This window comes from Grampus griseus (genome assembly GCF_964374135.1).
Source record: "Grampus griseus genome assembly, chromosome: 14".
Taxonomy (NCBI): Eukaryota; Metazoa; Chordata; class Mammalia; order Artiodactyla; family Delphinidae; genus Grampus; species Grampus griseus.
In genome coordinates, this window is record NC_139008.1 from 30,554,551 (window position 1) to 30,570,589 (window position 16,039).

Here is a 16,039-nt window from a genome sequence, read left to right on the forward strand (position 1 = left end):
AGTTTCTGGAAGAGTGTGTGTAGAGTTGGTATTATTCTTCCTTAAATGTTTGGCAGGCTTCACCAGTGAGGCCATCTGGGCCTGGAGTTCTCTCTCCGGGAAGGGACTCCAGAGCTTTGATAAATATTTCTTTCTTCTTGTATTGCCAAACTGGAAGGAAAAGTCTGGCTCCATTTCTTGACTCCTTTTTAATTTATTTTTCAACATTAAAAAAAAATGAAGTGTAGTTGATTTACAATGTTCGTTAACATTTCTTGACTTCTTTAGCACTTTAGCCCCTTGAAATCTGGCTCCTCCCTCCCTCCCTTTGCTTCATTCATTCAGCACATTTGTTGAGCACCATCTATAAACTAGACACTGTTGTAAGTGCTGAGAATACCGACCTGCAGAACCTGCCAGGTCCCTGACACTGTGGCCGGGGGGGGAAAGTTAACCCCCAAATGACAACTACAACGTAACATCGGGCCATGAGAGGTGCTAAGAGGAGAAAAATAAAGAAGGGCTTTAGTTTACTTCACTAAAATTGTTATTAGCAAGTTGGCCAGTGAGCTAATTTTCCATCCTGATTCCTTTTTCCTACTCTGTCTCTCTCTCTCTGTCTCTGTCTCTCTGTCTCTCTCTCTCTCTCTCTCTCTCTCTCTCTCTCTCTCTCTCTCGGCTTTGGGGTCCCACCATCCGCTTTTGGTTTTCCCCCGACCGCCCCTCTCTCCCAGCCCTTTCTCCCTGGTGCTGTTTCATAGTTACTAGCAGCTGTATCTCACATCCACACACCCACGACACAGGGATTTCTGTGCCCAGCTCCTGTCTCCTCCTGGGTGACAGTGCCGCCCATATTTCCAGTTGCCCGGGAGCATCTTCACCGTTGGTAACCAGACATGTCTAACGCCGGTGAACTGTTTCCCTCACCCTTCAAATGTGCTCTTCCAAGCACGTTAGTGGAACCAGCGGCCACTGTGAGCCCCCAGAATCCTTTGCCCGACGCCCCACCCATCCCCGGGTCCTGCTGATTCTCCTTCTGAAGAGTCTCCGTCCCGCCCTTCTGCTCACCTCCCAGTTTTCACCTTCATCTGAACCCTCTCCTTTTGTCAGCTTGTCTGACAGCTTCCCCCAGTTCGTCTCCTTCTAATCCATCCTCCTGATTGTGGTCTGTTTCTCTTCTACAGGCAGATCTTATTCCTTTCCTGCTTCAAAGCCTTCCCCCTCTCCCCACTGCCCCCAGGATAACACTCAAACGTCCAAGGCCCATCGAGCTTTTCACCTGGCCTAGAGTTCTGGCTCAACCCCGGGCCCTGCCCAGCTCACCCCCTGCTCACAACTGGTAATGCTTCTGTGCTTCGGAGCATCCCGTTCCCTTTGCCTGCAACACCCTGTCCCCACGGCTCTGCCTGGCAACCCGCCCATCGTTTGAGACCTAGTCCAGATGTTGCTTCCTCCATGGAGCCTCTGATGCTGCCCTGACCCCAGCATGGGGCTAGTCACACTTTCCTTTACGTTCTCACAGCACGCATGTCATCACATCATGTTTATTTATTTATACGCCCTTGTTCTTTATGTACCTGGCAGCTCCCATGGGACGTGGAGCCTGCCTTACTCACCCGCGTGTCACCAGGGACTGGTAAGCGGTGGGCGCTCAGTGAGTGCTTGTTGCCTGACATGTAGTGATGGCCAGATCCAAAGCCACATGTGGCCCCAGGACTTTGGACCCATCTCCTGATCAGGCCGGAGGATGACAGGATCCCAAAAGGGAAGAGAAATTCGGATTTAAGGTGGGCAACATGGTGGCTTCTCGGATGGCAGATTGTCTAACTTCAAATCCCAGCTCCAGCCTTTACTAGCTGTGTGGTCTTAGAGGAGTTGCTTAACCTCTCTGAGCCTTATTTTCTTTACCTATAAAATGAGGCTAACTATAGCACCTACAGCATAGTGTTTTTGTGAGGAATGCATAAGTTAGTACATGTGCCTGGCACATACTAGGCAATAAATGTTGGCTATCATTATTGCTGATATAGTAGTTATTATTATTACAGTGGATTGAAAGACTCAGACAGAATCGTCCTCAGTGGCTTCTGCCCTGGAGCACTGCCAAATCCCAGTGTCCATTTCCGGACAGAGGCAAGCATTGGCTCTGTGCCTAGAAGCCCCAGACGCGGTGAGCACAAAGCTGGGCCACCCAGGGCGAAGGGCTTCCATCATCCCCAGGGCATCTTGGACGCCTGGCCATTCGGGCTGGTTGGTGTCCAGATACCAGGGCAGGAAGGAGGCTGAGCTGACCTCTGCCTTCCTGAAAACAGGCCAAAGCCACTGTCCCTTCTGAGTGCTGTGGGTGGTATGTGGTGGAGGTGCGGGGTCTCAGCCAGCCTGGGGCAGAACCGCCAGCTCTAGAGCGGGCCTTGGAGTCCCTCTAGCCGTGGGGCCTGGGAGACTGCTTACCAGCTGGCCTTCCCCAGGCTCAGCGCCCAGAGCCTCCCTGGCCTTCTGAGCGGGGGACCTGTGGGTGGAGCCCTTCTGGGCTGGGGAAACCTCAGACACCAAACATCTCAGGTCTGTTTTGAAAGGTTCTAGACCTCAGGATTGTCCGTTTGCTTACAATTCCGGGAAAAGTCTCCGACTCAGCTGAGAATGGGCCGTGGTTTAGATTGCAGGGAGAACTCCCGAGGGTGGGGTTAGAATCAGGTGGTCGGGTGGTCATCCTAACAGCCGCGGGAAGCAGCTGGCTCACTCTCACTCCCCTGCACGTAATGGAACGTGGCCAAAGCAGCTTCCTTTCAGCAACAGCAGGCAGGGGCCAGGGCTCCCTGTGGTGGGGATTTGTGTTTTTCTGAAGGGAAGGAGAGGAGGGGACACTCACATCACCCGTGGGAAGGTCCCTTGGCCTTCTCTTCATGTGTAAGACCCTACTGGTGATGTCCCACCATCAACGACAGATCAAAAGTTGCTTCTGGGGGAGGGAGGGCCAGTGAGTCACCAGCAGGACTTTCTCCACACCCAGTGCTAGATGTGCAGCATACACACACACACACACAGGCGCGCGCACACACACACATTTCAAGCAAACATTGGACCAAGGTGTATTAGGACAGCACTGCTACTTAGGAGGCAGCGAGGAGATGCCAGTTCTTGGTATATCCTATTTGTCACCGGAGGTCTGGGTGAACATTTCTGGGAGTACCATCCCTTATCCCAAACCATCAGCCGTTTTTTTTTTAACCATCAGCCTTTAGAACTTGAAGTTCACTGAACCACGAAAACTGCCTTCTGTGTGCAGAATTTCCATAGCCCCACCTACACCTCCCAGTGCCTCGCCCCCTCCTCCCCGCTACCCTACTCGCTCCAGGTCTGATACCCAGAGGGTTCTTGCTTCTGCTCAAGGAAACCCATTTGCTGCTCCTTCTACTCCAGCTACTGATTCTTCTTCCTTAAAAAGAAATCTTAAGTTCTAATATTCTGTGTTCTCTATTATTTTACGTGATTATTTTTATGGGTATTTTATAGAATAGGGAGTATTTAGGCCTTCGGTCTGAAAATGCTTTACCACGATTCCTACAATGCACCTAAATTAGGGTGGCGAGATCCACCTGAGTTTCTGGGTGGAAAGGGGGTGCATTGTGATAAATTTAGAAAACAGAACTGAGTCCATTCTATTGTGTCTGAATAAATCCTTTTAGTGATCAAGGAAAAACTCTACCCAAAGTCCAAACCAATCTCAGAGTAGATCAGTAAAGACAACACATGCTTCAGCTGGGCCGGTGAGCTAATAGGATTAGAAATGCAAGAAATTCTATTTTTAGTACAAATGATGACTAAAGCATAGATTTTAATGAAGTCCTCTCTTAATTAGCCCAGTCATATCTCAACTTTAGCTAATGGCCAGGGCAGAGAGACGCTGCCTTCCCAAATCCCCCCTGCCTGGTGCAAAGCTTGAGGGAAATCCAGCCAAAGGTGAAGCATGACTTGATGCTGCCTGTGCCCTCTCGCCTGATTTTCATTAGGCTCTAAGCATGGGAGCAGGAAAGTGGGTAGTATAAAAATGTCCTGGATTTGGAGTTGGAAAACCAGAGGTTAGAGTCCCAACTCTGTGAACTTTGGCGAATCATGTGATGTCTCTGTGAGCCTCAGTTTTTCATCTGTAAAATGGGGATAATGATACCTTGCCCTGCCAGCTTCACAGGGTTGACATGAAGATCCAACACAAGATACGCTGTGTAAACTGCAACTCGACCTTTAATCACGAGGAGTCTCCTTTCTTGTGGGATGACCCCCTCTGAGCACACCCCCTCCCCAGGGATCTGCTTTGTCTCCTCCCTGTCTCGAGGTTATGCTGGCATCCTGTGCCCTGGTCACAGTTAGAGGCAGATTTGCTGGTCTTGCCTGAAGAATATTTGTCTTGCTTGTCCTGTGACAACAGCAGTTGCTGAGGCTGCGCCTGGCAGAGAGCAGGGGAGGGCAGAGTTAGAAGAGAGGGACTGGCTTGAGACAGTACACTGCAAAGGAGGAGTCTAATTACAGGCTTGCGACTGCAACTGTGCATTGCTTTGCATCTGGGGTTCTGCAGTAGAAGTCCTGGAGTGATAAGAAGTTTGGAAAGAACTGAAGAAATGGGGAAAATAGACAGAGCCACAGAGAGAGCAGAGAAAAGACAATTAGAAATGCTAGGGAAGAGAAGAGTTTTTAAGAAAGAAGTGCAATCATAGTACACTATTTGGCCCTGCAGTGTGCAACATTTCCATGGTCATAGCGTAAATGAGAATTATCGATGTGTGATAAGCTTATATTGGGACGGTGGGAGTAGGAAGACGGACAGTGATGATGGTGAAAGAAACTCTTCCTTAGGCAGGAAGTCAGTAATGTTTATAATAGATGAATCAGGAAAGAGAAATATATGAATATTGTTTGGACATATGGAACTATGGGGAAAATAAACAACTGAAAGTGTTAAAAGAGATCGCTTCCGGGGATCAGGACTGTAGGGCAGAGGCTGTGGTTTTCATCATATGCCTTTGATTCTATTACCTTCTTTTTTCTTTTTCTTTCCTTTTTTTTTTTTTTTTTTTTTTTTTGCGGTACGCGGGCCTCTCACTGTTGTGGCCTCTCCCGTTGCGGAGCACAGGCTCCGGACGCGCAGGCTCAGCGGCCATGGCTCAGGGGCCCAGCCGCTCCGCGGCATGTGGGATCTTCCCGGACCGGGGCACGAACCCGTGTCCCCTGCATCGGCAGGCGGACTCCCAACCACTGCACCACCAGGGAAGCCCAACCTTCTTTTTTCTTAATCATCGCATGTATTATGTAGATCAAATCATATTTTTAAAAGAGAAGTTCTGCAAATCATAAGACTTTGATTTCTAGACAGGAACTTTAAAGCTCATCTAGTGCAGTCTCCCACCTTCAGACAGGGCAACACCCCAACCCAGGTGGCCTCTCAGAATGTCCTGCTCAGCCCCTGAAGAAATCAGCAAAGGAAAAACAACGCGATTCGGACTGCTCGGTGAAAGTTGTGCTTGAAAGTGACAGAGGCTTTTGGGAAATGGTTGTTGAGTATTGAAAGATTGCTGTGCACCCTGGGAGGGGTCTCCCACTGAGGTCAAAAGGGCAATCGGAGTGGGGGCCGGGAGACCCCCTAGTCCTTCTCTTGCTCCTGCTTTGCTGTGGGATCTGAGCGTGTCATGGCCCTTTCTGGCCTCAGTTCCTGCCTCTGGACAATCAGGGCTTTGAGTTTTCCCAGAGCCTTTATAGTTCTACATTCCTAGAACTAGAAATGACAGCAAATAGCTTTCTGTGCACCCAGCACAGCAGAGAAAGAGGGGGAATGGATAACAATCAAGTGAACAAATAAGATGCTTTCTGACAGTGAAAATCTTCCAAAGAAAATAAGCCAGGGGGATGGGACAGATACTGATGGGATACACAGTACCGGAGGGGCGTGGCTACTGGGTGATCAGGGCCGCTTCTCTGAGGAGGGGATGCTTGAGTTGAGAACTGGACAGCGCGAGAGAGCCAGCTGAGGGTGGAAGGGACAGGGTTCTCCCGGAAGCTCAGCTCCAAGGAACTGAGACCAGACCTGGCTGGCAGAGCACTGAAGCCCACAAGGAAAAGGGGAGACGAAAGGGATCAGCATTCAGTATGACATTTTTGGAAGGGAAAAGAAATTTCTGTGAATGGCAAAGAGGAATTTGATGCCACCCTGGGTTTGTTGGGCTGGCCTTCATCCAACATCTATAGCCCAGGGAGCTGTCTGTTCTTCAGTATCTCCAGAGAGGGTCCACAGAGTCCCAGTGCCGGAGAAAACATGGGAAGGAGAGAGCACCGCTGGGAAGAGCCACGGGGATGACAGAGGCTAGTCTGTATAGGCCAGAATTATACTTCTGGGGGAACTAAGGGATGTTATTAACTCAGAAAACATGACATCAAGGCTTGTCTACCTAGCCAGTCCATACATAACAGTTGGTCCAGTACTTTATACCCTTTGCAAACCCTCTGAAGATCAAGGCTGCCACAGCACTAACAGTGTCCAGTTTATGCTTTGCAGTAAATTAAGTTTGAATTGAATTGAAAAATTAAAAGTAAAATAAATGTACTTATCCTTTGACCCAGCACCTCTACTTCTTGGAATCTGCCCCTCAGAAATACTAACACAAGCATGCAAAGAAATAAGTGCAAGGATGTTCACTGCAGTGTAGTTTGGAGGAGCAAAAAGTCTGGAAGTGCCCTAAATGGCCATCAGTGGGGAACTAGTGGAGTAGATCGTGGCATAGCCACCCAACCGAACACCAGGCAACCACTGCAAGAATGAGGTGGATCCAGATGCTGGAAAAGAATGATCTCTAGAGATATTATCAAGTGAGAAAAGCTGGGTTGGAGGATGGGCTCTTAGCTCCACACCCCTGCCCGTCACGAGCCCCTGGACCCCTAAGCCAAGGGAAATTGGGGCTCTGGGGGACAGACACACCCACTCGCTGTCTAGGGAGGGGGTGTGGGGAAGGACAAAGAAAAAGCGCTGCAAGGTGGCCTCTCAGTGGTTGAGCTCCACCAATCCAGAAAGTGGACACTGATGCACCCTCCAGTCAGGATCAAAGGAGTGAGTGAGGGGCGGGACCTGAGGCCAGGAGTGTTACCGTGGGGCAGCTCCCTCCACGTGGAAACCTGGAGAGTGTGGAGTAAGTGTTCCCACCTAAGAAATATTTCTGGAAAAACGCACAGGAAACTGGGAAGAGTGGGTCACTAAAGGAAAGGAACTTGAAGAGTGAGTCAGGGATAGTGATGAAGGGGAACTTCTTTCGGTATAGAGATGCAAGGGTAGAGGATCATTTTTAGTCTCTTAAAAGTTCATGGGGGGGCTTCCCTGGTGGCGCAGTGGTTGAGAGTCTGCCTGCTGATGCAGGGGACACGGGTTCGTGCCCCGGTCCGGGAAGATCCCACATGCCGTGGAGCGGCTGGGCCCGTGAGCCATGGCCGCTGAGCCTGCGCGTCTGGAGCCTGTGCTCAGCAATGGGAGAGGCCACAACAGTGAGAGGCCCGCGTACCGCAAAAAAAAAAAAAAAAGTTCATGGGGTCTTCTGTGTTTGTGAATAATTGACTCCAAACCCTCTGGTGAGGTTACGAGCAATGCCTTAGGTCTGAAAGTTCTGTCGCTGATTTACCTCATTTTGTTTTTCACTGGGGATCTGAATTCCAGACACCAACATGGGAGAGTACTAAGTAGGTGACATGTCTGGTTTCCCTAATTTTCCTGGACTCCTAATGGTTCAAATCAAGCCACAGCCACCCTTGTATGCCTCTAGACTTTTCTCTTACACTGAGCTCAAGACCTTACTTGACCTCTCGTAAAAACTTACTCTTTTCTCTCCAGGGGTTTATTTCTAATGTCTGGAATTCCAACTGGAATCACTCCCAGGTGTGAAAGCAGTGTTTCATTCCAGCAGAATTCCAGCTGGAATCACAGACACTAGGCATTTGAGAACCACCGTCAGGAATTTTGCTGACATTGAAGACCACCTGCCCTTTTATTTACATAATATTTTTCTTAAATGACCTTTAAAACTTTTGTTTTAAAAGGCGACTTTCTATCACTACTATAAATGTTATTACTTCTTATAAAAAGAAAGAACCTCAAAAAGAAATATAATAAAACCTAAACAGCCTTGTTAAATTCTGGCTACGCACTGTGACCCATCCAGAGTTCTGCTTTTTCTTTTGGTTTGAAAGAAAATTGCTAAGTGTTAGAGACAGTCTAGCACCCCAGGGTCTTTTTCCTTGATGGACTTGGAAGGATTAGAATGGGGACTTTCTTACTACGTGGTTCACTGTTCAGTGGTTAACTGTTATTTAATGCCATATCAATGCACCATCCAAAATCATGCCTTATAACATTTGAATTCCACACTTTAGGAAAGAGTTAGTTAAAGCCTTTCTTTCCTTTTCTAGAAAGTTTTAGTTATGTGTCCTTACGTATCTGTGTCATCTGAGCTGGACAATATGTAAAGCTATTATCACCCTGTAGTTATTGGCACTGCCTGTGATGCTAGCGCTTTGGCATTCCAGCTGATATTAAAGTAACGTGGCATTCAGTGTGGTAATGCACCTTTTTTTTGTGAGGGTCAGAAACGCATCTATTTGGAGGCAGCATGGCATGGCAGCTAAGAATGACGCAGACCTAAACAAAGGGGAATTTGTCCTTTTTAAAAGAATTGGGAGAATCTGAGCTGATTCACTGGGTTCTTCCAAATGATGCACAGAATTGCGGCTGGGACCGCCCAGGCTGAGTCACTCTGAAGCCACATGGCTCCTGGCTCATTGTTAATGAGTCCTGGGTCTCAAAGAGGGGCCCCTGTATGAGCTCACGAGCCTTGTTCAGTCTCACGAGGGAATAATGCGTCCCACGAGTGGGAGTGAGCCTGGTCAGAGAAAGGGTGGAGGGTTTGGAGGGTTTTGTGCAGTGCAGCTCTCTAAGTGGGAGAGTTGGTATCAGAAAAAGGCTATTTTATTCTTTTTAAAAAAAAATTATTGAAGTATAGTTGATTTACAATGCTGTGTGAATTTCTGCTGTTACAGCAAAGTGATTCAGTTATACGTACATATATATATATTCTTTTTCATTTTTCTTTTCCATTATGGTTTATCACAGGATATTGAATATATTTCCCTGTGCTATACAGCAGAACCTTGTTGTTTATCCAGTCTATACATAATAGTTTGCATCTGCTAATCCCATACTCCCAGTCCTACCGTTCCCCACCATGCCCCTTGGCAACCACAAGTCTGTTCTCTATATCTGTGAGTCTGTTTCTTTTTCGTAGATATGTTCATTTGTGTCGTATTTTGGATTCCACATATAAGTGGTATCATATGGTATTTGTCCAAAAAGTCGATTTTAAATTATTCTATTTCAGAAATACCAGTGGATGCTCAAACTATTGGGGTGACATTTTGATGAGAGATTAGATCTTTACATCATCTCAAAATATCTCCCTACATGTGCTGAACCTTGAAAACACTGCTGAATAAAAGAAGGCAGACACAAAAGGACAAATCTTGTGTCATTCCGTTTCTATGAAATGTCCAGAATACGCAAATCCATAGAAGGAAAGCAGATTAGTGGTTGCCAGGGGCCAGTGGAGAGAGGAATGGGGAGTGTCTGCTTAATGAGTACAAGGTTTCCTTTCAAGGTGAGGAAGTGTTCTGGAACTAGATAGTGGGGATGGACGTACAACATTGTGAAAGTACTAACTGTCATTAGTAGTACATTTTAAAATTATGTGCATTTTATCACACTAAAAAATACCTCCCCAGAGATTACTTTTTAATTACAAAGGAAAAATGCACAATGGAGAAATCTGGTGAACCTTAACCCCTTAATCAAAGTTAACATCACCAATAATGGACAACCTGACATCCTATGCCCCCTGGTGGGACACACTAAGGACACATGAGTATGGAGTATTCTTGCCAAGAAATCATACCCTGAATCTAATCGTTAGGAAGCATTAAACAAATGGAGGGACTTTCTACAAAATAAATTGTCAGTACTCTTACATAATATCAATGCCAGGAAAGGCCAAGAAAGGCTAAGGAACCATTCTAGATTAGATTAGATTAGATTAGAATCTAATATGATGTGATAACAAAATGCAGTGCATTATCTTGGATTTGTCCTGGACCAAAAACGTAGCTAAGGCCGTTACTGAGATTATTGGAGAAATTTGAATATGGACTGTAGGTGAGAAAAAATATTGTAAAATGTGAGATTTTTGTGATTATCATGCTGTGGTTATGTACGGGAGTGTCCTTGTTGTTCAGAGACGCACACAGAAATATTTAGACGTGAATTATGGCTGAGGCAACTTACTCAAATGGTTCAGAAAAAATGTGTGTGGGGGGGTGGAGTATTTGGAGGGAGAGAAAGAGACTGTTAACAAGTAAAATCAATCCACTTAAAACTGGTGCTATAACTTTATCATAAATAGTGAAAACAAGGTCTGATTTGGTTTTTAAAAGTGAAACTAAAACTTAATTTTATGTTACACAAAATTTTAGTAATAGTAACTGGTCACAAATTATTGGAATGAAAGAAGAATGAATCAAGTGTTGATTTGGGGAGTTCGTAGCATTCACTCGTCCAACAGGATTTGTTGATGTGACTTTTTTTTTTTCTTTTTTTGCGGTACGTGGGCCTCTCACTGTTGTGGCCATTGCGGAGCACAGGCTCTGGACGCGCAGGCTCAGCGGCCATGGCTCACGGGCCCAGCCGCTCCGCGGCATGTGGGATCTTCCCGGGCCGGGGCACGAACCCATGTCCCCTGCATTGGCAGGTGGACTCTCAACCACTGCGCCACCAGGGAAGCCCCTGATGTGACATTTTTGCTTGACGTTTGCGTGTCGTTTGACCAAGACGATGGTCATTTTTGCAAAAATGTTCAAAGACTTCATCAGTTTTCCCAAGTGTCGCTGTTTATCCTTCGATATTCAAAGCATTCTTTTGAATGCTTGCTTTCTTTGCTTTCTTCCTCTTCTTCTTCTCCTCCTCCTTCTTCTTCCACTCCTCCTTCTCCTTTTTCTTCTTCTTCTACATCATTCAAGTTTATTTTTTTCCTCTTTTATTGTTAACTAGTTCAGCTTGGACAAGTCTTCATGTGTTAACCCCTTCGGTGCCTTTTGACCGGTTCTTCAGTGTCACTTTCAGCAACCTGATATAACCCTAGTTCTTTTGCAAGATTTCCAATGTCACTTTGTTATCGCTTTCTGTTTTCTATGATTAAGACTGTCCAACCATAGTAAAAAAAAAAGTTTACCCTGGAATCTCAGTGGTTTAACATCCAAAGGCTTATTTCCCAATCACAATATCTGTCCAAAGTGTGAGGCTTCAGCATATCACGGCTCCACCATCCCAACTACTTCATCAAGGAGACGGAGCATGGAGAACTCACGCCTGCTCTTCAGCCCGGAACTGCTTCAGCCTGGAAATGACATAAGCCAATGTTGCTTGCAGCCCATTGGCCAGAATTAGTCACAAGGCTCCGACCTAACTGCAGGCGAGGCTGAGAAATGCAGTCTTTTCATGTGCAGAGAGAGGAAAATGAAACTGCGGCTGTCCGCCACACAGTGTGTTTGCCTTTTGTGGTTGGATGTTATTCAGATGGGGTTAGATATTGAGGGGTGTTTGAGTGGGGATTAATTTTTTAATTTTTAATTGAAGTATAGTTGATTTGCAGTGTTGCGCTAGTTTCTAGTGTACAGCAAAGTGACTCAGTTATATATATATATATACACACATATACATATATTTTTTTTTCATATTCTTTTCCACTATGGTTTATTACAGGATACTGAATGTAGTTCCCTGTGCTATACCTTGTTGTTTATCTATTTTATATATAGTAGCTTGTATCTGCTAATCTCAAACTCCTAATTTATCCCTCTCCCACCCTCTTTCCCCTTTGGTAACCATAAGTTTGTTTTCTGTGTCTGTGAGTCTTTCTGTTTTGTAAATAAATTCATTTGTATCATATTTTAGATTCCACATTAAGTGATATCATATGATATTTGTCTTTGACTTACTTCACTCAGTATGATAATCTCTAGGTCCATCCATGTTGCTGCAAATGGCATTATTTCATTCTTTTTTATGGCTGAGTAGTATTCCATTATGTATACATATATACCACAACTTCTTTATCCGTTCATCTGTCAATGGACATTTAGGTTGATTCTATGTCTTGGCTATTGTGAATAGTGCTGCTATGAACATTGGGGTGCATGTATCTTTTCAAATTATACTTTTCTGTGGATATATGCCCAGGGCTGGGATTGCTGGGTCGTATGGCAATTCTATTTTTAGTTTTTTCAGGAACCTCCATACTGTTTTCCATAGTGGCTGCACCAACTTACATTGGGATTAATTTTATAAATGGTCAGATCATTAGGAAATATTTTCCTATTTGATCACTTTTGCTTTGTTACGCAGCAGGGCAGCAGGGACTGTGATAATGAATACTCAGACAGTGAGCTTACTCTGGTGCTGTGAAATCCCCATGGCATTGCCTGGTGGGTGGGGGATCTGGAACAGCATTTTAGCACACACAGAGCTACTCTTTCCTGCCCTGGTGCCCGCGGTGTGCTGCTTCGAAGAATTGCAATGCTTTTCTCAATTAGGGATTTTAATTGGTCCTCACCCCTCCTCCTCCACAAGAATATCTGGCGTCCGGATGCAACAGAGAAGAGCTTCTCCTGCCAGACTTTGTTCAGTAAAGTCTCTAGGCAAATGAAAGATGGGAAGAGCTGTTTAAGATTTTCTAAAACCCCATGAAAAGTTGCTTATTTTTCATTTTCCTAGAGCTTTGTCACTGACAAATTTGAATTTCTTTCACCCTCTTTAGCGCATCTCCTCTGGGCTTTAAACGCTACTACTCCGTGCGCCACCGTGCCCCGTGAAAATGTTGGTGCTTCTGGCTTTCATCATCATCTTCCACATCACGTCTGCGGCGTTGCTCTTCATTGCCACCATCGACAATGTAAGTTCCCTTTCCTTTTGACCGTCCCAGAACCTCTGGATCCTAGAGTCAGTAGAAGTAGGATTGAGAACTCCCCCAGGGTGATTATAATTTGGAGTCATCCTCCCTACGAAGCACACCCATCTCCTCAGCCTGGGCCCGAGGACTCTTGGCCTAAGGGTGGTGGTTCGAAGCATCGCGTGTGTCTGGACGGGCAGGGACCTTGGTCCTCTCATCCCTGAGTCCCCCACAGAGCCTGGCAAGATGCCTTGGCCGTAGGAAGCCCTTTGAGGATGTGGCTTAACTTCAGCTCATGCAGGTCATTTTCTTAACCGTGGCACGGTTGTCATTTGGGCTGGATCACTCTTTCTGTGGACGTTTAGCACATCGTAGGATGTTTAGCAGCATCCCCGGTCTCTACCCGCGTGATGCCAGCAGCACTCTAGCCCCTAGCTGTAATGCCCAAAAACATCTTCAGATATTGCCAGGTGTCCCGTGGGAGGCAAAATCACCCTTGGTTGAGGACCATTGCCCTAGATCTCCCAGATGACCCATCCCAGGTGATCTCTGCCCCCTCCTGTCTCTGACATCTCCTTACTGACAGGATCCCTTGTTGCCAGCCCACCTGGCCATGCCCTTCCCGGCAGAGCTCATGCTTGGAACTTTCCCCATTCTGCCCATGAGCCCATGACAAATTTCGTTCTTTCCTTGAGTGTCCAGCTCACAGCTGTATAGCATTTGATAAATAACCCATGGGCATAGATTAACATCCCTCCTGGCAGGAAATGAAGCTTTTTACCAGAGATGCCCTATGGCCCACACCCTGATCCAAAGGCCTGGCTTCAATCCTGATGGTTTCAGACTGTGGAGACATTTAGAGTCAGAAAGTCTGCTCAGAAATCCAAAAAGTGCACCTACAAGCAACCATCCAGTCTGGCTGCATATAGACTCCTGTCAATTAATCATCAAAATAACAGCAACACGGACCAGGACAACACCTGTCACTTAGGGAGTACTAACTCTGGCAGCACCTATGCTCGGCCCTTTTATGTGCATCATCTCATCTAATCCTCCCCTCAGGTCTACAAGATAGGTCCTCTCCTGGCACTATTTTATGATGAGGAAACTGGGCCTCAGGGCATTTAGGGAGCCTGCTGGAATTGACATGGCAGGAAAGTGGCAGAGCTGGGATTTGAAGCATTCCAGAGGCTCCTGGCTCTACATCCTGTAAGGATCCTGTAAGGAGTGCAGTGATTGGGTCTGGGTTCCTGGAGGTTCTGGAAGAGCTGTCATGAGTGGCCAGGGCAGGGACCACATTGATGCTGTGAGTTAAAGTCCTGGGAACCTACCATTATCCAAAGGACCCACTCTCTGTGAACTAAGTGGTTTTGAATGTTCTTTTAGAATCTTCTTCTGTTGCTTTCATCTAGTCCCTTGGGATCCTGAAAAGGTCCCAGACATAGTGAAAGGGATAGATTAACATTAAGGGCAGAAAAGCCATCAGCCACAGCAACAGCTAATCCTGTGGGTGTTTCTGTTACCATGGCCCTTACTAAGAAGACACAGGTGGGCACTTTTGCCAGTCAGGGAGTCATGCGGTGAGTTAGGAATCGCACTTGGCACCACCCTTAGGCACGTAGTGGGAGCTCAGTGACCGACTGTTGCCTGGATGGGGGTGGGGGGGGAGATTCCAGTCTTCGGGTGGACGGAAGGCAGAAGGAGGCCCATCTGGGGGCAAAGAGCAGCAGGAGCACACAGAGAAACAGAAGCATTTGGATGGAAAGCAGGAGAGCCTTTTGTCTGATTATTTCATCCGAAACAGGTTCTCCCCGCTAGATCTCATCCTTTCCCTCCTCCCCTCCGGCATCGCCCCTGCAGTTCTGTTGGAATTCACCACCGGCTGCTCTTATCACCACCAGCTGAGCCTCACCTCCTCACCCACGTCCTGGGAGGGCCTGGACCTTCCCTTTCAGCAGACTAGTGGAGTGGGCATCACCTGGGAGCCTGTTAGAAATGCAGACTCTCAGGCCCCACCCCAGACCCCTTGAACCAGAATCCGCATTCTAACCAGATCCCCAGGTGACCTGCGTGCACACCGCAGGTTGAGAAGCACCGGTCCCGAGTTTTCATCTACTCCTGTGCCTCACCTGATTAGGGGCCCGTGTTTTCATAATGAACGAACAGCCTTTCCCTGTGTTTCCGTTTCGTGTTACAGGCCTGGTGGGTAGGAGAGGAGTTTTTTGCAGACATCTGGAGAGTATGCGTCAACAACACAAATTGTACAGAAATCGATGACTCCATTCAAGGTGGGTGTGAAGCTGCTGGGAAAGCACTGAGTGACAAAAGATCCCTCGGGAGAAAGGCTTCCCTGTTGTGTGACTCCTCACCCCTCCTTCATCACAGCCTGTGCAGAGAGGGGCCTGGCTGCCGCTCAGGGCACGCTGAGCAGGGGTCAGCATAAGCTGGGGACAGGAGGGGGTGGGGAAGCCAGAGGCCAGAGGGCACCAACTCCAGGAATGCTGGGCCCCACCCTTCTCTTCTCTCTTTATTGGCCAAGCAGAGCTTCCCTCCCTCACCCCTTCTCAGCTTCCGCCCTCATCTAGAATCTTCTCCCCACACCTCCAAATAGGCTCAGAGGCATCTGTGTTACTTCCCTGCATCTGAGCAGCCTAATGGGCAGAAACCTGAGAGCCGGCTCCTTTAAGAGCTGTGTGACCTTACCTTGGGCAGGTCACGTGAGTGCTCAGACTCTCAATAGCGTCAGCTGTACATGCAGGTGACAGCAGTGCCTGCCCCTGTACAGGAGCCACAGTAGACAAAAGGGCTTTGCAAATACAGAGAATCGCACCGAAAAACATGCCAACCCCTCTCCACTGTGGAGTGAATGGGTTGGTTTTCTGTTGTAGAACTGATAGAAGAGGCATTTTGGCTCCCAGTGCCTGATAAAATACTGGATGCCCAGTTAAATTTTATATCTCCCATAAACAACTAATAATTTAGTATAAGTATGTCCCAAATATTACATGGGACATACTTATACTAAAAAAATTGTTTTTGTT

The 16,039-nt window shown here is 47.0% G+C and overlaps 1 protein-coding gene across 1 annotated transcript in view; it reads left to right on the forward strand.

Annotated features, from left to right (window-relative positions):
• EMP2 (epithelial membrane protein 2) overlaps positions 1–16,039 on the forward strand; it is a 39,579-nt gene that overhangs the window by 15,202 nt on the left and 8,338 nt on the right. The window contains exons 2-3 of the mRNA XM_082670614.1: positions 12,867–13,001; positions 15,196–15,286. Coding sequence (XP_082526740.1) covers positions 12,924–13,001; positions 15,196–15,286 — 169 coding nt within the window. The 5' untranslated portion in view covers positions 12,867–12,923. The remainder of the gene's footprint in view (positions 1–12,866; positions 13,002–15,195; positions 15,287–16,039) is intronic.